Genomic DNA, 20,858 nt, shown 5'->3' with positions numbered 1-20,858 from the left:
AACATGTAAAGTGCAGAATAGGAAAATGGTGCTTTCCTTGTAAAGCTCTCTCTCTCTCCTCACTGAAAGCACTTATTCTTCCTCAGAGTGGGATTGTTGAAGCCTATCACTGCCAGAAAAAAAAGAAGACCGCCTTGTGCACATGCAGCTCCTGGGAGTGGGGGATTGGTTGTAGAACTGTTTCAATCTCTGGAACTATGTTCTTTCAATGTCTCACTTTTTTGCGTTGAAAATGTATGTTTCTCTTTTCATTCTAATTAAAACAAATCAGACTAAATTATCAGACTTTGGTTAACTTGCCTCTTTACCTTTTGTTTTATAAACCACTCATTGTAGTACATCTCTCTCAGGAGAAGTATTGGTAGTGCTGCGCACTGCCTATAACCCACTGTCCCATGCCAATGATATAAGAACCAAGTCCTTGAAATGATCAATGGCATTGCAAACAACCAGCACAAATAACCTTCCCCCGTCATAACTTCACCTGTGGTATGGAGCAGCAATGCACTGGTTATTGAGTGGACAAGAACTTGCAGATGTTGACCAGAGGTTCGCGTGCATAGTCCAATGCAGATGTTTCATGATCAGTGTGGGCTGTACTGCTGAACAGTCCACATCTGGGCTATTGCAAACCACTAAAAGAAGCTATCAGCTCAGACCGTCTACACCCACTATTCACTGGTATTAATACCTGCATACATATAGGTGTTGAAAACGATTCCTGTTTGGGGGGAAGGTATCAACATTTCAAAATTTTTCTGCAGATTTTTTTTTTCCATATATATGTTTCCTCAGAAAATGTAAGCTCTGGGAAAAGACCTCTAGCAAAAGAAATTGGGTTTAGAAATTTGGCCTTTCTTTTTTAGAGCAGCTGAACGATGTGGACCTAAGTGTTGAAGGATCTCTCCAGCTCTAGCAAATGTCTGACATCAAGGACGCATGGCACATTAATATTTGGTTCATGGGGGCTCAGACACATCATTCAAGGACTAGGAGAGAAATCCTGCACCAGATAGATTAGAGGACGAATTGAGTGGGCCTTTATCTGTTGAAGGGACAAAGGGGCTACAGGTGGCTTTGTTTTGTTTTTATAAGTGGAACAAATGTATATGTCCTTCCCATGCCTACATGCATCTCAGCCTCTCCATGTTGACAGGAGCACATGTTCCAAGGTTGTTATACACTTCTCCCAAATATCTATAGGATGCTGTCAGAGAAGACGTGGGAGAGTTTTGGGACCCAACACAGCAACCCTCGACTTCTTGTTCTAAACTGAATGCTTTCCATGCAGCTCTACCTCTGACATGAGCTCTGCAGCTCCTTCGAAGTAAAGGGACCGGCGACAAGGGGCATTACATGAGGAACTGGCCAAAGGCTAGTTTTTCACTCATTAGCACACATTGCTGATACAAGCTTAAGAAACCAGTGCCGCACGCCGAAGCCTCAGAGAATGGCTCAGCATGCTGAGAGTGAAGCTGTAAAAGGAAACTAGTCCATTTGCCCACCCTGCTCCATGCTGTACTTATCCAAGGTCCTCTGAGAACACCTGAAGCAGATCACAGACTCTTCTGGGCAATACCCTTAGGTTGCATGGGACAGATGTAAAACAGTGTCTACAAAAAAAGCTGCCATTCTCCTAGGGGCTTAATTGAAGACATAACACTCAAACACGACTAACGATGCCATCAAGCATAATGAGCCAACTGAACGAGGGGCATCTGGTAGAAAGCGAACAATACGCTAGGCAAGGCCCTCAAGTGGGACACAGAGGGTGCTGGAGGCAGGAATATTTCCTTTATATACCTGTGGAAGTCAGATTTACAAGACAGCTCAGCTTGCTAAATGCTCGGCTATGTTCCCAGTCACCGCGGGTCCGTAGCTCCCCATCTGAATCTCGGAAGACACAATCCTCCCCTCAGCACTTGGGCAGCTTCAGAGGAAAAGACTGCCCTTTCAGGGATACCTACCTCCTAGCCCCAGAGCTGCTAGGGAGCACTGCTCTCAAGCCCAGCCTTCCCACATGGCCTAGAAACATGGCAGTGAACTGCTCCGGGCTCCTTCCTGCCCCCAGTCACAAAGCCACCAGAGACACTGCTGACGGGTGCACCAGACGGCTCTGCAGGAGAACTTTTGCCATGGTGTCTCCTGCTTGTGCACATGCAATCAAAAGAGCCCAGGAAGCCATACTACGCTCTTGTGTGTGACTACGAGAGATGGGAATATCAATGAAGAGTCCCTGGGCTCTTGTCCCTGCCTTTCCCCTGACTCACCAGAAGATTTGGGCACAGTGAATTCGTTCCTACACCCTAATTATCTCCTCACCTACTGCAGAGTCAAGACTTTCCTGCATTGCATGGTTGTGTTGAGAAGTTCCCATGGAGAAAGCATTTAAACAGAGAAGGCATTGCTGCAGTGCAAGGCAGTGCTTTCACAGTGTCTGGAGCTGAAGGAGGCCTGTGAAGGCCTTAGAGCTGCCAGAGCACACGTGTAAACAGGGGAGGTGGACACATAGGGACTAGGCAGTTCAGAGCTCTGGAGTATCATTTGACAAGTCTCTCTAAGGCCTCTCAGAGGAGAAACATTACTCAGGCAGGAAAGGATTGAATAAGGGACATTCCTGGCTGCCTTTCTGGGGAGGAAGGGAGTAGCCTTGGCCACTTTCCATTCCTCTATGGGGTGAAAGGACCTCTCCAAGGCTTCCAACCAGAGCAAGAGTACCCCTGCCTTGGCAGTCAAGGGCTCAGCCTACACAAGGGGTGGCAGAAAATGTACTCCCAGCCCTGGCATGCATGCCCAGGCCTTGGCTACAGGCTGGGGTTTCTTGGGCCCTTACCTGCAGGGCCTCTTCCTTTCCTGCCCAGGAAGGGGACACAGTGAAGCCTGACTCTGGAGCTCCTCTACCTTGCAGCCCAGTATGCCCTTTCACACCAGGCACACAGCCTTCACTTGGTGCCTGAGAATGTCTTGGTCGTGACCCCTGCCACCCCCAAGCCCAAACCGTGATCTGAGACTTACCACCCTCTGCCCCTGGTGCCAGGGGCCCCCAGCGTGCCCCAGGCCCATGGATTTTGGGGATCCATTGGCATGAGCTGTGCCCAAGAGCCTCAGCCCACTCCATCCTCACCTCACATATCACAGGAAGGAGCTTTCTCTCTCTCTAGTTAACTCTGGAGCAAAATACTTCCTCTCATCTGAAAGGGAACAACATCTTATAGCATCAACTGAACCTACAGCATCCATCTTTGAAGGGATCCAACATCTTTGGAAGCAGGTATGAAAACCCAGAAGTGCTGAAGGTTTGCATAAAGGACCGTTAATGTGAAGTTTCTTCTTACCACACCTTAGAGCATAGAAGCTCTAAATAGCAACCTCCTCCAGCAAGCCAGAGCCAATTGGCTGATTCAGCCATATGTATAAACTAAATAAAAAAACAAAAAACAAAAAAACAACTGCTATATATACCTCTCCATCAATACAGCTGAAAGCCCATTTCTGGAGTTTCAGGAAATATTGTGTTAAGATCCCTGGCTGGTTTAAACATACACGACTCCACCAAAGACAGACAGCTAAGGACCTTGTCTGTGTTCTCTCTACATGTGTCTTTGAAAGTTGCAAAGTAAGCCATGTTTGCAATGGCGAAGCAATTTTAGCCTCAAAGCAACCTAAGGAATGGATGTGTTTGATGACCAATCCCTTCTGTAGGTGCCAAAATCATGGAGTAATGATTAGGAAGTTCACGCCCACCAATTACCACAACTAGGAAAACTTTTTGGAAACTATTCCACCAGACAGTAACAGGAATCACCAAGTGTGGTGCAAGACGGAAGAGAAGGAAGAAACATTTATGCATGAGTCCCTACAACCAAAATGCGTTGCCCTTTCAGGGGTTCCTTATCACTATTATATTCTTAGCTGCATAACATGATGACACTTTGGTCACACCTTAAGGAGAGGCTGGACTCTAAGAACTTTACCACCCAACCTACGGACTTCCTTTCTTTCAGTAGGACTGAAGCAAGGTTTATGCTTTAACTCCTTCAGGACATGGGGGAGAACCAGAGGGTAATGGAGATAAAGAGATCAGTCATTTTCATGTGAAGGAAAAGAAAACAAAAGAAATCAGATGCAAGTAACATCACTTTAAAACTGGGGCACCATTTTCTACTTTCGACTCAAGGGCTTTATGCAAGTGGCACACGAGGACGGTGAAACTCCGTAATACTTCCTTCACCTCTATGCAGCCCCAGCAAGCACTACCCAAGTGACCTGCACCAAGGTACTTGGCATTATGCGTCAGGTATTTACTGCGGAACTAACAACAGTAAACTATATTATATAGGAATGAAAGGAGGAAAAGAGCAGAGGTTTTTGCAGTAAATGTGAAGGAAGCACCTCCTCAGAGACCACGTGCCAACTCTTTGCCATAAGTGTAAGTTCCCAAGATGGGCATCAACAGCCTGAAATCTCCGTCATGGTGGGAATAGAGAGTAAAGGATTTAGTTGGATTTACCCATAGGTGTGACGATGACCTTCCATTGTATAGTGCACTTGGCTCCTTAACAAGGAACCAGAACTCATTAAGTTCACTGGAAGCTAGCCCGTGCATTTCAGTAGGTCGTGTAGCAGACAGATCCTGAATAGCTGGAGTGTCTAAATCCAGCAGATTAAAGTTTTAACGCCATCCCTTGGAGGTGTGAAAAAAAAAAATTCTGTAATGTCCCAACCAAACGCTAGCATGGTTTTAAAGCACCAAAAATAGAAAACTCCACATAAAAGCAGATCCTCCCATGGAAACATGCGATTTTGAGGAAGAAAACACATGAAAGTTGCATTAACTCTTTTGTGTGCCTTCCAGTCAAGTCAAAGAGGAAATGAATTGAGCCTAAAATGTCTGAGGAAGAAACTTTGGGTGTAGAGTGAAACTGCAATTATCAGGCAACACACAGGCAATGAGTAAAAAAAGCATCTGCATGTATTACAGTGTCGTGTGCAATCAATTCTTTTCTGTTACTAATCAACACCTTTCCCATCCAGGGCATCTCCCATCCTCCGGGCAAGATGGGAAATAGTATAAAAGCAGTCACTACTCAGGGATCCTCTATCCACATCTCATCACCTCTCCACTCCAGCAAACCGAGTAAGTTGGACATCTCTCAATACCTTCTTCTGGTTGTGAATACATTGCTTTAGCAACTGCTTTAGATGAATTCTGCCAAAACACTGTGAGGATTCATCCTATTGGGGCCTTTTTCTGCTCTTTGGGTCGGAGGGGTTCGTGGATCATGCTATGTCTCCTCTTGTTGAAGTGTAGCTGTCTCTGCCTGCACACACAGTGGTGCTGGTTTTAAATTGCTGCTCAGCGATTCATGCTCGTACACCTGAGCAGTGCAGCACTCAGCTCAGGCCAGCTGCCCAAGTGTTTCCCGGGCCTTGCAGGTGGGCTCTACAGCCTGGGCTTCTGCATGTGTCTGCAAGATGTGCTGTTTGATGTGGGCAGAAGGGAGGTTGCGCACAAAGGCTTCAGAGGCATTGCTTAGGAGGTTTTTCACACTAGAAGTTGAGGAAGACAGCAAGATGGAAGCAAACAACAAAGTCACCTAATCCCTGGAGACCGCAGGCTCCTAGAGCAGAGCACACGACTGCAGGAGCTGAACTCTGATTCCTCACGTGCGTTATGTTCCCCTCTTTCCCTCCTGTGTTTCAGGCCAACCTCCACTGCAGGAACATGTCTTCCTACGGACAGCTGATCAGCTCCCGCTGCTACAACCCCTGTGAGGTGACCTGCCCGCGGCCATATGCCGATGCCTGGAACGAGCCCTGCGTGACATCCTGCGGTGACTCCAGAGCCGTGGTCTACCCACCCCCAGTGGCCATCACCTTCCCCGGACCCATCCTCGCCTCGTGCCCCCAGGAGAGCTACGTGGGCACCTCAGAACCCCAGTGCATTGGCGGCCCATACACTGCCGGCGGCTACCTGGGGTACAGAGGCTCAGTGGGCACCGGGTACTCCTACCCCTCCTATTCCCGTCAGCTCAACAGATACCGCTATGGAGGCTGTGGGCCATGCTAAAGCAGCAGGAATATTTTGGGGGAAAAAAAATGCCAAGAAATGGGTAATAAGATTCAGATTCTGGAATGAGCAGAGGGACATTGTTTTCAGAGGCACAAAACACCCGCTGCTTCTATTTATTGTGGGAGCCAAGGGTGCTCAGGAGCTTTGAAACTCTATCCAGTGCATGAAGTTCTCTTTTCTGTAGTACTCCATCTCTTTCCAAATGATGTTGATATGGCCTTATTCACGTAGCAGACCAGGTATGCAATCATCCAAGATCCACTCCCCATGATCAGAGTGATGTAGCAAGGAATTAACAGCCAATCCAATGCGACCATGTGTGCCAAGGTGTATCATCTGTCTGTGGCCTTTACCTTTTAAGAAAATGCATGTCAACATGTAAAGTGCAGAATAGGAAAATGGTGCTTTCCTTGTAAAGCTCTCTCTCTCTCCTCACTGAAAGCACTTATTCTTCCTCAGAGTGGGATTGTTGAAGCCTATCACTGCCAGAAAAAAAAGAAGACCGCCTTGTGCACATGCAGCTCCTGGGAGTGGGGGATTGGTTGTAGAACTGTTTCAATCTCTGGAACTATGTTCTTTCAATGTCTCACTTTTTTGCGTTGAAAATGTATGTTTCTCTTTTCATTCTAATTAAAACAAATCAGACTAAATTATCAGACTTTGGTTAACTTGCCTCTTTACCTTTTGTTTTATAAACCACTCATTGTAGTACATCTCTCTCAGGAGAAGTATTGGTAGTGCTGCGCACTGCCTATAACCCACTGTCCCATGCCAATGATATAAGAACCAAGTCCTTGAAATGATCAATGGCATTGCAAACAACCAGCACAAATAACCTTCCCCCGTCATAACTTCACCTGTGGTATGGAGCAGCAATGCACTGGTTATTGAGTGGACAAGAACTTGCAGATGTTGACCAGAGGTTCGCGTGCATAGTCCAATGCAGATGTTTCATGATCAGTGTGGGCTGTACTGCTGAACAGTCCACATCTGGGCTATTGCAAACCACTAAAAGAAGCTATCAGCTCAGACCGTCTACACCCACTATTCACTGGTATTAATACCTGCATACATATAGGTGTTGAAAACGATTCCTGTTTGGGGGGAAGGTATCAACATTTCAAAATTTTTCTGCAGATTTTTTTTTTCCATATATATGTTTCCTCAGAAAATGTAAGCTCTGGGAAAAGACCTCTAGCAAAAGAAATTGGGTTTAGAAATTTGGCCTTTCTTTTTTAGAGCAGCTGAACGATGTGGACCTAAGTGTTGAAGGATCTCTCCAGCTCTAGCAAATGTCTGACATCAAGGACGCATGGCACATTAATATTTGGTTCATGGGGGCTCAGACACATCATTCAAGGACTAGGAGAGAAATCCTGCACCAGATAGATTAGAGGACGAATTGAGTGGGCCTTTATCTGTTGAAGGGACAAAGGGGCTACAGGTGGCTTTGTTTTGTTTTTATAAGTGGAACAAATGTATATGTCCTTCCCATGCCTACATGCATCTCAGCCTCTCCATGTTGACAGGAGCACATGTTCCAAGGTTGTTATACACTTCTCCCAAATATCTATAGGATGCTGTCAGAGAAGACGTGGGAGAGTTTTGGGACCCAACACAGCAACCCTCGACTTCTTGTTCTAAACTGAATGCTTTCCATGCAGCTCTACCTCTGACATGAGCTCTGCAGCTCCTTCGAAGTAAAGGGACCGGCGACAAGGGGCATTACATGAGGAACTGGCCAAAGGCTAGTTTTTCACTCATTAGCACACATTGCTGATACAAGCTTAAGAAACCAGTGCCGCACGCCGAAGCCTCAGAGAATGGCTCAGCATGCTGAGAGTGAAGCTGTAAAAGGAAACTAGTCCATTTGCCCACCCTGCTCCATGCTGTACTTATCCAAGGTCCTCTGAGAACACCTGAAGCAGATCACAGACTCTTCTGGGCAATACCCTTAGGTTGCATGGGACAGATGTAAAACAGTGTCTACAAAAAAAGCTGCCATTCTCCTAGGGGCTTAATTGAAGACATAACACTCAAACACGACTAACGATGCCATCAAGCATAATGAGCCAACTGAACGAGGGGCATCTGGTAGAAAGCGAACAATACGCTAGGCAAGGCCCTCAAGTGGGACACAGAGGGTGCTGGAGGCAGGAATATTTCCTTTATATACCTGTGGAAGTCAGATTTACAAGACAGCTCAGCTTGCTAAATGCTCGGCTATGTTCCCAGTCACCGCGGGTCCGTAGCTCCCCATCTGAATCTCGGAAGACACAATCCTCCCCTCAGCACTTGGGCAGCTTCAGAGGAAAAGACTGCCCTTTCAGGGATACCTACCTCCTAGCCCCAGAGCTGCTAGGGAGCACTGCTCTCAAGCCCAGCCTTCCCACATGGCCTAGAAACATGGCAGTGAACTGCTCCGGGCTCCTTCCTGCCCCCAGTCACAAAGCCACCAGAGACACTGCTGACGGGTGCACCAGACGGCTCTGCAGGAGAACTTTTGCCATGGTGTCTCCTGCTTGTGCACATGCAATCAAAAGAGCCCAGGAAGCCATACTACGCTCTTGTGTGTGACTACGAGAGATGGGAATATCAATGAAGAGTCCCTGGGCTCTTGTCCCTGCCTTTCCCCTGACTCACCAGAAGATTTGGGCACAGTGAATTCGTTCCTACACCCTAATTATCTCCTCACCTACTGCAGAGTCAAGACTTTCCTGCATTGCATGGTTGTGTTGAGAAGTTCCCATGGAGAAAGCATTTAAACAGAGAAGGCATTGCTGCAGTGCAAGGCAGTGCTTTCACAGTGTCTGGAGCTGAAGGAGGCCTGTGAAGGCCTTAGAGCTGCCAGAGCACACGTGTAAACAGGGGAGGTGGACACATAGGGACTAGGCAGTTCAGAGCTCTGGAGTATCATTTGACAAGTCTCTCTAAGGCCTCTCAGAGGAGAAACATTACTCAGGCAGGAAAGGATTGAATAAGGGACATTCCTGGCTGCCTTTCTGGGGAGGAAGGGAGTAGCCTTGGCCACTTTCCATTCCTCTATGGGGTGAAAGGACCTCTCCAAGGCTTCCAACCAGAGCAAGAGTACCCCTGCCTTGGCAGTCAAGGGCTCAGCCTACACAAGGGGTGGCAGAAAATGTACTCCCAGCCCTGGCATGCATGCCCAGGCCTTGGCTACAGGCTGGGGTTTCTTGGGCCCTTACCTGCAGGGCCTCTTCCTTTCCTGCCCAGGAAGGGGACACAGTGAAGCCTGACTCTGGAGCTCCTCTACCTTGCAGCCCAGTATGCCCTTTCACACCAGGCACACAGCCTTCACTTGGTGCCTGAGAATGTCTTGGTCGTGACCCCTGCCACCCCCAAGCCCAAACCGTGATCTGAGACTTACCACCCTCTGCCCCTGGTGCCAGGGGCCCCCAGCGTGCCCCAGGCCCATGGATTTTGGGGATCCATTGGCATGAGCTGTGCCCAAGAGCCTCAGCCCACTCCATCCTCACCTCACATATCACAGGAAGGAGCTTTCTCTCTCTCTAGTTAACTCTGGAGCAAAATACTTCCTCTCATCTGAAAGGGAACAACATCTTATAGCATCAACTGAACCTACAGCATCCATCTTTGAAGGGATCCAACATCTTTGGAAGCAGGTATGAAAACCCAGAAGTGCTGAAGGTTTGCATAAAGGACCGTTAATGTGAAGTTTCTTCTTACCACACCTTAGAGCATAGAAGCTCTAAATAGCAACCTCCTCCAGCAAGCCAGAGCCAATTGGCTGATTCAGCCATATGTATAAACTAAATAAAAAAACAAAAAACAAAAAAACAACTGCTATATATACCTCTCCATCAATACAGCTGAAAGCCCATTTCTGGAGTTTCAGGAAATATTGTGTTAAGATCCCTGGCTGGTTTAAACATACACGACTCCACCAAAGACAGACAGCTAAGGACCTTGTCTGTGTTCTCTCTACATGTGTCTTTGAAAGTTGCAAAGTAAGCCATGTTTGCAATGGCGAAGCAATTTTAGCCTCAAAGCAACCTAAGGAATGGATGTGTTTGATGACCAATCCCTTCTGTAGGTGCCAAAATCATGGAGTAATGATTAGGAAGTTCACGCCCACCAATTACCACAACTAGGAAAACTTTTTGGAAACTATTCCACCAGACAGTAACAGGAATCACCAAGTGTGGTGCAAGACGGAAGAGAAGGAAGAAACATTTATGCATGAGTCCCTACAACCAAAATGCGTTGCCCTTTCAGGGGTTCCTTATCACTATTATATTCTTAGCTGCATAACATGATGACACTTTGGTCACACCTTAAGGAGAGGCTGGACTCTAAGAACTTTACCACCCAACCTACGGACTTCCTTTCTTTCAGTAGGACTGAAGCAAGGTTTATGCTTTAACTCCTTCAGGACATGGGGGAGAACCAGAGGGTAATGGAGATAAAGAGATCAGTCATTTTCATGTGAAGGAAAAGAAAACAAAAGAAATCAGATGCAAGTAACATCACTTTAAAACTGGGGCACCATTTTCTACTTTCGACTCAAGGGCTTTATGCAAGTGGCACACGAGGACGGTGAAACTCCGTAATACTTCCTTCACCTCTATGCAGCCCCAGCAAGCACTACCCAAGTGACCTGCACCAAGGTACTTGGCATTATGCGTCAGGTATTTACTGCGGAACTAACAACAGTAAACTATATTATATAGGAATGAAAGGAGGAAAAGAGCAGAGGTTTTTGCAGTAAATGTGAAGGAAGCACCTCCTCAGAGACCACGTGCCAACTCTTTGCCATAAGTGTAAGTTCCCAAGATGGGCATCAACAGCCTGAAATCTCCGTCATGGTGGGAATAGAGAGTAAAGGATTTAGTTGGATTTACCCATAGGTGTGACGATGACCTTCCATTGTATAGTGCACTTGGCTCCTTAACAAGGAACCAGAACTCATTAAGTTCACTGGAAGCTAGCCCGTGCATTTCAGTAGGTCGTGTAGCAGACAGATCCTGAATAGCTGGAGTGTCTAAATCCAGCAGATTAAAGTTTTAACGCCATCCCTTGGAGGTGTGAAAAAAAAAAATTCTGTAATGTCCCAACCAAACGCTAGCATGGTTTTAAAGCACCAAAAATAGAAAACTCCACATAAAAGCAGATCCTCCCATGGAAACATGCGATTTTGAGGAAGAAAACACATGAAAGTTGCATTAACTCTTTTGTGTGCCTTCCAGTCAAGTCAAAGAGGAAATGAATTGAGCCTAAAATGTCTGAGGAAGAAACTTTGGGTGTAGAGTGAAACTGCAATTATCAGGCAACACACAGGCAATGAGTAAAAAAAGCATCTGCATGTATTACAGTGTCGTGTGCAATCAATTCTTTTCTGTTACTAATCAACACCTTTCCCATCCAGGGCATCTCCCATCCTCCGGGCAAGATGGGAAATAGTATAAAAGCAGTCACTACTCAGGGATCCTCTATCCACATCTCATCACCTCTCCACTCCAGCAAACCGAGTAAGTTGGACATCTCTCAATACCTTCTTCTGGTTGTGAATACATTGCTTTAGCAACTGCTTTAGATGAATTCTGCCAAAACACTGTGAGGATTCATCCTATTGGGGCCTTTTTCTGCTCTTTGGGTCGGAGGGGTTCGTGGATCATGCTATGTCTCCTCTTGTTGAAGTGTAGCTGTCTCTGCCTGCACACACAGTGGTGCTGGTTTTAAATTGCTGCTCAGCGATTCATGCTCGTACACCTGAGCAGTGCAGCACTCAGCTCAGGCCAGCTGCCCAAGTGTTTCCCGGGCCTTGCAGGTGGGCTCTACAGCCTGGGCTTCTGCATGTGTCTGCAAGATGTGCTGTTTGATGTGGGCAGAAGGGAGGTTGCGCACAAAGGCTTCAGAGGCATTGCTTAGGAGGTTTTTCACACTAGAAGTTGAGGAAGACAGCAAGATGGAAGCAAACAACAAAGTCACCTAATCCCTGGAGACCGCAGGCTCCTAGAGCAGAGCACACGACTGCAGGAGCTGAACTCTGATTCCTCACGTGCGTTATGTTCCCCTCTTTCCCTCCTGTGTTTCAGGCCAACCTCCACTGCAGGAACATGTCTTCCTACGGACAGCTGATCAGCTCCCGCTGCTACAACCCCTGTGAGGTGACCTGCCCGCGGCCATATGCCGATGCCTGGAACGAGCCCTGCGTGACATCCTGCGGTGACTCCAGAGCCGTGGTCTACCCACCCCCAGTGGCCATCACCTTCCCCGGACCCATCCTCGCCTCGTGCCCCCAGGAGAGCTACGTGGGCACCTCAGAACCCCAGTGCATTGGCGGCCCATACACTGCCGGCGGCTACCTGGGGTACAGAGGCTCAGTGGGCACCGGGTACTCCTACCCCTCCTATTCCCGTCAGCTCAACAGATACCGCTATGGAGGCTGTGGGCCATGCTAAAGCAGCAGGAATATTTTGGGGGAAAAAAAATGCCAAGAAATGGGTAATAAGATTCAGATTCTGGAATGAGCAGAGGGACATTGTTTTCAGAGGCACAAAACACCCGCTGCTTCTATTTATTGTGGGAGCCAAGGGTGCTCAGGAGCTTTGAAACTCTATCCAGTGCATGAAGTTCTCTTTTCTGTAGTACTCCATCTCTTTCCAAATGATGTTGATATGGCCTTATTCACGTAGCAGACCAGGTATGCAATCATCCAAGATCCACTCCCCATGATCAGAGTGATGTAGCAAGGAATTAACAGCCAATCCAATGTGACCATGTGTGCCAAGGTGTATCATCTGTCTGTGGCCTTTACCTTTTAAGAAAATGCATGTCAACATGTAAAGTGTAGAATAGGAAAAGCTACATGGTGCTTTCCTTGTAAAGCTCTCTCTCTCTCCTCACTGAAAGCACTTATTCTTCCTCAGAGTGGGATTGTTGAAGCCTATCACTGCCAGAAAAAAAAGAAGACCGCCTTGTGCACATGCAGCTCCTGGGAGTGGGGGATTGGTTGTAGAACTGTTTCAATCTCTGGAACTATGTTCTTTCAATGTCTCACTTTTTTGCGTTGAAAATGTATGTTTCTCTTTTCATTCTAATTAAAACAAATCAGACTAAATTATCAGACTTTGGTTAACTTGCCTCTTTACCTTTTGTTTTATAAACCACTCATTGTAGTACATCTCTCTCAGGAGAAGTATTGGTAGTGCTGCGCACTGCCTATAACCCACTGTCCCATGCCAATGATATAAGAACCAAGTCCTTGAAATGATCAATGGCATTGCAAACAACCAGCACAAATAACCTTCCCCCGTCATAACTTCACCTGTGGTATGGAGCAGCAATGCACTGGTTATTGAGTGGACAAGAACTTGCAGATGTTGACCAGAGGTTCGTGTGCATAGTCCAATGCAGATGTTTCATGATCAGTGTGGGCTGTACTGCTGAACAGTCCACATCTGGGCTATTGCAAACCACTAAAAGAAGCTATCAGCTCAGACCGTCTACACCCACTATTCACTGGTATTAATACCTGGATATATAGGTGTTGCAAACGATTCCTGTTTGGGGGAAGGTATCAACATTTCAAAATTTTTCTGCAGATTTTTTTTTTTTCCATATATATGTTTCCTCAGAAAATGTAAGCTCTGGGAAAAGACCTCTATCAAAAGAAATTGGGTTTAGAAATTTGGCCTTTCTTTTTTAGAGCAGCTGAACGATGTGGACCTAAGTGTTGAAGGATCTCTCCAGCTCTAGCAAATGTCTGACATCAAGGACGCATGGCACATTAATATTTGGTTCATGGGGGCTCAGACACATCATTCAAGGACTAGGAGAGAAATCCTGCACCAGATAGATTAGAGGACGAATTGAGTGGGCCTTTATCTGTTGAAGGGACAAAGGGGCTACAGGTGGCTTTGTTTTGTTTTTATAAGTGGAACAAATGTATATGTCCTTCCCATGCCTACATGCATCTCAGCCTCTCCATGTTGACAGGAGCACATGTTCCAAAGTTGTTATACACTTCTCCCAAATATCTATAGGATGCTGTCAGAGAAGACGTGGGAGAGTTTTGGGACCCAACACAGCAACCCTCGACTTCTTGTTCTAAACTGAATGCTTTCCATGCAGCTCTACCTCTGACATGAGCTCTGCAGCTCCTTCGAAGTAAAGGGAACGGTGACAAAGGGCATTATATGAGGAACTGGCCAAAGGCTAGTTTTTCACTCATTAGCACACATTGCTGATACAAGCTTAAGAAACCAGTGCCGCACGCCGAAGCCTCAGAGAATGGCTCAGCATGCTGAGAGTGAAGCTGTAAAAGGAAATTAGTCCATTTCCCCACCCTGCTCCATGCTGTACTTATCCAAGGTCCTCTGAGAACACCTGAAGCAGATCACAGACTCTTCTGGGCAATACCCTTAGGTTGCATGGGACAGATGTAAAACAGTGTCTACAAAAAAAGCTGCCATTCTCCTAGGGGCTTAATTGAAGACATAACACTCAAACACGACTAACGATGCCATCAAGCATAATGAGCCAACTGAACGAGGGGCATCTGGTAGAAAGCGAACAATACGCTAGGCAAGGCCCTCAAGTGGGACACAGAGGGTGCTGGAGGCAGGAATATTTCCTTTATATACCTGTGGAAGTCAGATTTACAAGACAGCTCAGCTTGCTAAATGCTCGGCTATGTTCCCAGTCACCGCGGGTCCGTAGCTCCCCATCTGAATCTCGGAAGACACAATCCTCCCCTCAGCACTTGGGCAGCTTCAGAGGATAAGACTGCCCTTTCAGGGATACCTACCTCCTAGCCCCAGAGCTGCTAGGGAGCACTGCTCTCAAGCCCAGCCTTCCCACATGGCCTAGAAACATGGCAGTGAACTGCTCCGGGCTCCTTCCTGCCCCCAGTCACAAAGCCACCAGAGACACTGCTGACGGGTGCACCAGACGGCTCTGCAGGAGAACTTTTGCCATGGTGTCTCCTGCTTGTGCACATGCAATCAAAAGAGCCCAGGAAGCCATACTACGCTCTTGTGTGTGACTACGAGAGATGGGAATATCAATGAAGAGTCCCTGGGCTCTTGTCCCTGCCTTTCCCCTGACTCACCAGAAGATTTGGGCACAGTGAATTCGTTCCTACACCCTAATTATCTCCTCACCTACTGCAGAGTCAAGACTTTCCTGCATTGCATGGTTGTGTTGAGAAGTTCCCATGGAGAAAGCATTTAAACAGAGAAGGCATTGCTGCAGTGCAAGGCAGTGCTTTCACAGTGTCTGGAGCTGAAGGAGGCCTGTGAAGGCCTTAGAGCTGCCAGAGCACACGTGTAAACAGGGGAGGTGGACACATAGGGACTAGGCAGTTCAGAGCTCTGGAGTATCATTTGACAAGTCTCTCTAAGGCCTCTCAGAGGAGAAACATTACTCAGGCAGGAAAGGATTGAATAAGGGACATTCCTGGCTGCCTTTCTGGGGAGGAAGGGAGTAGCCTTGGCCACTTTCCATTCCTCTATGGGGTGAAAGGACCTCTCCAAGGCTTCCAACCAGAGCAAGAGTACCCCTGCCTTGGCAGTCAAGGGCTCAGCCTACACAAGGGGTGGCAGAAAATGTACTCCCAGCCCTGGCATGCATGCCCAGGCCTTGGCTACAGGCTGGGGTTTCTTGGGCCCTTACCTGCAGGGCCTCTTCCTTTCCTGCCCAGGAAGGGGACACAGTGAAGCCTGACTCTGGAGCTCCTCTACCTTGCAGCCCAGTATGCCCTTTCACACCAGGCACACAGCCTTCACTTGGTGCCTGAGAATGTCTTGGTTGTGACCCCTGCCACCCCCAAGCCCAAACCGTGATCTGAGACTTACCACCCTCTGCCCCTGGTGCCAGGGGCCCCCAGCGTGCCCCAGGCCCATGGATTTTGGGGATCCATTGGCATGAGCTGTGCCCAAGAGCCTCAGCCCACTCCATCCTCACCTCACATATCACAGGAAGGAGCTTTCTCTCTCTCTAGTTAACTCTGGAGCAAAATACTTCCTCTCATCTGAAAGGGAACAACATCTTATAGCATCAACTGAACCTACAGCATCCATCTTTGAAGGGATCCAACATCTTTGGAAGCAGGTATGAAAACCCAGAAGTGCTGAAGGTTTGCATAAAGGACCGTTAATGTGAAGTTTCTTCTTACCACACCTTAGAGCATAGAAGCTCTAAATAGCAACCTCCTCCAGCAAGCCAGAGCCAATTGGCTGATTCAGCCATATGTATAAACTAAATAAAAAAACAAAAAACAAAAAAACAACTGCTATATATACCTCTCCATCAATACAGCTGAAAGCCCATTTCTGGAGTTTCAGGAAATATTGTGTTAAGATCCCTGGCTGGTTTAAACATACACGACTCCACCAAAGACAGACAGCTAAGGACCTTGTCTGTGTTCTCTCTACATGTGTCTTTGAAAGTTGCAAAGTAAGCGATGTTTGCAATGGCGAAGGAATTTTAGCCTCAAAGCAACCTAAGGAATGGATGTGTTTGATGACCAATCCCTTCTGTAGGTGCCAAAATCATGGAGTAATGATTAGGAAGTTCACGCCCACCAATTACCACAACTAGGAAAACTTTTTGGAAACTATTCCACCAGACAGTAACAGGAATCACCAAGTGTGGTGCAAGACGGAAGAGAAGGAAGAAATATTTATGCATGAGTCCCTACAACCAAAACGCGTTGCCCTTTCAGGGGTTCCTTATCACTATTATATTCTTAGCTTCATAACATGATGACACATTGGTCACACCTTAAGGAGAGGCTGGACTCTAAGAACTTTACCACCCAACCTACGGACTTCCTTTCTTTCAGTAGGACTGAAGCAAGGTTTATGCTTTAACTCCTTCAGGACATGGGGGAGAACCAGAGGGTAATGGAGATAAAGAGATCAGTCATTTTCATGTGAAGGAAAAGAAAACAAAAGAAATCAGATGCAAGTAACATCACTTTAAAACTGGGGCACCATTTTCTACTTTCGACTCAAGGGCTTTATGCAAGTGGCACACGAGGACGGTGAAACTCCGTAATACTTCCTTCACCTCTATGCAGCCCCAGCAAGCACTACCCAAGTGACCTGCACCAAGGTACTTGGCATTATGCGTCAGGTATTTACTGCGGAACTAACAACAGTAAACTATATTATATAGGAATGAAAGGAGGAAAAGAGCAGAGGTTTTTGCAGTAAATGTGAAGGAAGCACCTCCTCAGAGACCACGTGCCAACTCTTTGCCATAAGTGTAAGTTCCCAAGATGGGCATCAACAGCCTGAAATCTCCGTCATGGTGGGAATAGAGAGTAAAGGATTTAGTTGGATTTACCCATAGGTGTGACGATGACCTTCCATTGTATAGTGCACTTGGCTCCTTAACAAGGAACCAGAACTCATTAAGTTCACTGGAAGCTAGCCCGTGCATTTCAGTAGGTCGTGTAGCAGACAGATCCTGAATAGCTGGAGTGTCTAAATCCAGCAGATTAAAGTTTTAACACCATCCCTTGGAGGTGTGAAAAAAAAAAAATTCTGTAATGTCCCAACCAAACGCTAGCATGGTTTTAAAGCACCAAAAATAGAAAACTCCACATAAAAGCAGATCCTCCCATGGAAACATGCGATTTTGAGGAAGAAAACACATGAAAGTTGCATTAACTCTTTTGTGTGCCTTCCAGTCAAGTCAAAGAGGAAATGAATTGAGCCTAAAATGTCTGAGGAAGAAACTTTGGGTGTAGAGTGAAACTGCAATTATCAGGCAACACACAGGCAATGAGTAAAAAAAGCATCTGCATGTATTACAGTGTCGTGTGCAATCAATTCTTTTCTGTTACTAATCAACACCTTTCCCATCCAGGGCATCTCCCATCCTCCGGGCAAGATGGGAAATAGTATAAAAGCAGTCACTACTCAGGGATCCTCTATCCACATCTCATCACCTCTCCACTCCAGCAAACCGAGTAAGTTGGACATCTCTCAATACCTTCTTCTGGTTGTGAATACATTGCTTTAGCAACTGCTTTAGATGAATTCTGCCAAAACACTGTGAGGATTCATCCTATTGGGGCCTTTTTCTGCTCTTTGGGTCGGAGGGGTTCGTGGATCACGCTATGTCTCCTCTTGTTGAAGTGTAGCTGTCTCTGCCTGCACACACAGTGGTGCTGGTTTTAAATTGCTGCTCAGCGATTCATGCTCGTACACCTGAGCAGTGCAGCACTCAGCTCAGGCCAGCTGCCCAAGTGTTTCCCGGGCCTTGCAGGTGGGCTCTACAGCCTGGGCTTCTGCATGTGTCTGCAAGATGTGCTGTTTGATGTGGGCAGAAGGGAGGTTGCGCACAAAGGCTTCAGAGGCATTGCTTAGGAGGTTTTTCACACTAGAAGTTGAGGAAGACAGCAAGATGGAAGCAAACAACAAAGTCACCTAATCCCTGGAGACCGCAGGCTCCTAGAGCAGAGCACACGACTGCAGGAGCTGAACTCTGATTCCTCACGTGCGTTATGTTCCCCTCTTTCCCTCCTGTGTTTCAGGCCAACCTCCACTGCAGGAACATGTCTTCCTACGGACAGCTGATCAGCTCCCGCTGCTACAACCCCTGTGAGGTGACCTGCCCGCGGCCATATGCCGATGCCTGGAACGAGCCCTGCGTGACATCCTGCGGTGACTCCAGAGCCGTGGTCTACCCACCCCCAGTGGCCATCACCTTCCCCGGACCCATCCTCGCCTCGTGCCCCCAGGAGAGCTACGTGGGCACCTCAGAACCCCAGTGCATTGGCGGCCCATACACTGCCGGCGGCTACCTGGGGTACAGAGGCTCAGTGGGCACCGGGTACTCCTACCCCTCCTATTCCCGTCAGCTCAACAGATACCGCTATGGAGGCTGTGGGCCATGCTAAAGCAGCAGGAATATTTTGGGGGAAAAAAAATGCCAAGAAATGGGTAATAAGATTCAGATTCTGGAATGAGCAGAGGGACATTGTTTTCAGAGGCACAAAACACCCGCTGCTTCTATTTATTGTGGGAGCCAAGGGTGCTCAGGAGCTTTGAAACTCTATCCAGTGCATGAAGTTCTCTTTTCTGTAGTACTCCATCTCTTTCCAAATGATGTTGATATGGCCTTATTCACGTAGCAGACCAGGTATGCAATCATCCAAGATCCACTCCCCATGATCAGAGTGATGTAGCAAGGAATTAACAGCCAATCCAATGCGACCATGTGTGCCAAGGTGTATCATCTGTCTGTGGCCTTTACCTTTTAAGAAAATGCATGTCAACATGTAAAGTGCAGAATAGGAAAATGGTGCTTTCCTTGTAAAGCTCTCTCTCTCTCCTCACTGAAAGCACTTATTCTTCCTCAGAGTGGGATTGTTGAAGCCTATCACTGCCAGAAAAAAAAGAAGACCGCCTTGTGCACATGCAGCTCCTGGGAGTGGGGGATTGGTTGTAGAACTGTTTCAATCTCTGGAACTATGTTCTTTCAATGTCTCACTTTTTTGCGTTGAAAATGTATGTTTCTCTTTTCATTCTAATTAAAACAAATCAGACTAAATTATCAGACTTTGGTTAACTTGCCTCTTTACCTTTTGTTTTATAAACCACTCATTGTAGTACATCTCTCTCAGGAGAAGTATTGGTAGTGCTGCGCACTGCCTATAACCCACTGTCCCATGCCAATGATATAAGAACCAAGTCCTTGAAATGATCAATGGCATTGCAAACAACCAGCACAAATAACCTTCCCCCGTCATAACTTCACCTGTGGTATGGAGCAGCAATGCACTGGTTATTGAGTGGACAAGAACTTGCAGATGTTGACCAGAGGTTCGTGTGCATAGTCCAATGCAGATGTTTCATGATCAGTGTGGGCTGTACTGCTGAACAGTCCACATCTGGGCTATTGCAAACCACTAAAAGAAGCTATCAGCTCAGACCGTCTACACCCACTATTCACTGGTATTAATACCTGGATATATAGGTGTTGGAAACGATTCCTGTTTGGGGGAAGGTATCAACATTTCAAAATTTTTCTGCAGATTTTTTTTTTTTTCCATATATATGTTTCCTCAGAAAATGTAAGCTCTGGGAAAAGACCTCTATCAAAAGAAATTGGGTTTAGAAATTTGGCCTTTCTTTTTTAGAGCAGCTGAACGATGTGGACCTAAGTGTTGAAGGATCTCTCCAGCTCTAGCAAATGTCTGACATCAAGGATGCATGGCACATTAATATGTGGTTCATGGGGGCTCAGACACATCATTCAAGGACTAGGAGAGAAATCCTGCACCAGATAGATTAGAGGACGAATTGAGTGGGCCTTTATCTGTTGAAGGGACAAAGGGGCTACAGGTGGCTTTGTTTTGTTTTTATAAGTGGAACAAATGTATATGTCCTTCCCATGCCTACATGCATCTCAGCCTCTCCATGTTGACAGGAGCACATGTTCCAAAGTTGTTATACGCTTCTCCCAAATATCTATAGGATGCTGTCAGAGAAGACGTGGGAGAGTTTTGGGACCCAACACAGCAACCCTCGACTTCTTGTTCTAAACTGAATGCTTTCCATGCAGCTCTACCTCTGACATGAGCTCTGTAGCTCCTTCGAAGTAAAGGGAACGGTGACAAAGGGCATTATATGAGGAACTGGCCAAAGGCTAGTTTTTCACTCATTAGCACACATTGCTGATACAAGCTTAAGAAACCAGTGCCGCACGCCGAAGCCTCAGAGAATGGCTCAGCATGCTGAGAGTGAAGCTGTAAAAGGAAACTAGTCCATTTGCCCACCCTGCTCCA

General features: G+C 46.8%; 1 protein-coding gene across 1 annotated transcript; it reads left to right on the top strand.

Annotated features, from left to right (window-relative positions):
* Positions 1-18,524: 18,524 nt before the first annotated feature.
* Positions 18,525-19,621, top strand: LOC132245725 (beta-keratin-related protein-like). Its single transcript, XM_059718582.1, has one exon. It carries the CDS (start codon positions 18,573-18,575, stop codon positions 18,966-18,968), a length of 396 nt encoding a protein of 131 aa, XP_059574565.1. The 5' UTR covers positions 18,525-18,572; the 3' UTR covers positions 18,969-19,621.
* Positions 19,622-20,858: the final 1,237 nt, after the last annotated feature.

This window comes from Alligator mississippiensis, chromosome 15 (genome assembly GCF_030867095.1).
Source record: "Alligator mississippiensis isolate rAllMis1 chromosome 15, rAllMis1, whole genome shotgun sequence".
In the NCBI taxonomy this organism is placed as follows: domain Eukaryota; kingdom Metazoa; phylum Chordata; order Crocodylia; family Alligatoridae; genus Alligator; species Alligator mississippiensis.
The sequence above is the reverse complement of the archived record's forward strand: the minus strand, read 5'-3'. Positions and strand labels throughout refer to the sequence as shown.

What these genes read in the sequence shown, in the direction of transcription:
- LOC132245725 (XM_059718582.1), top strand. Translation starts at nt 18,573, where the DNA reads ATGTTCCCCTCTTTCCCTCCTGTGTTTCAGGCCAACCTCCACTGCAGG.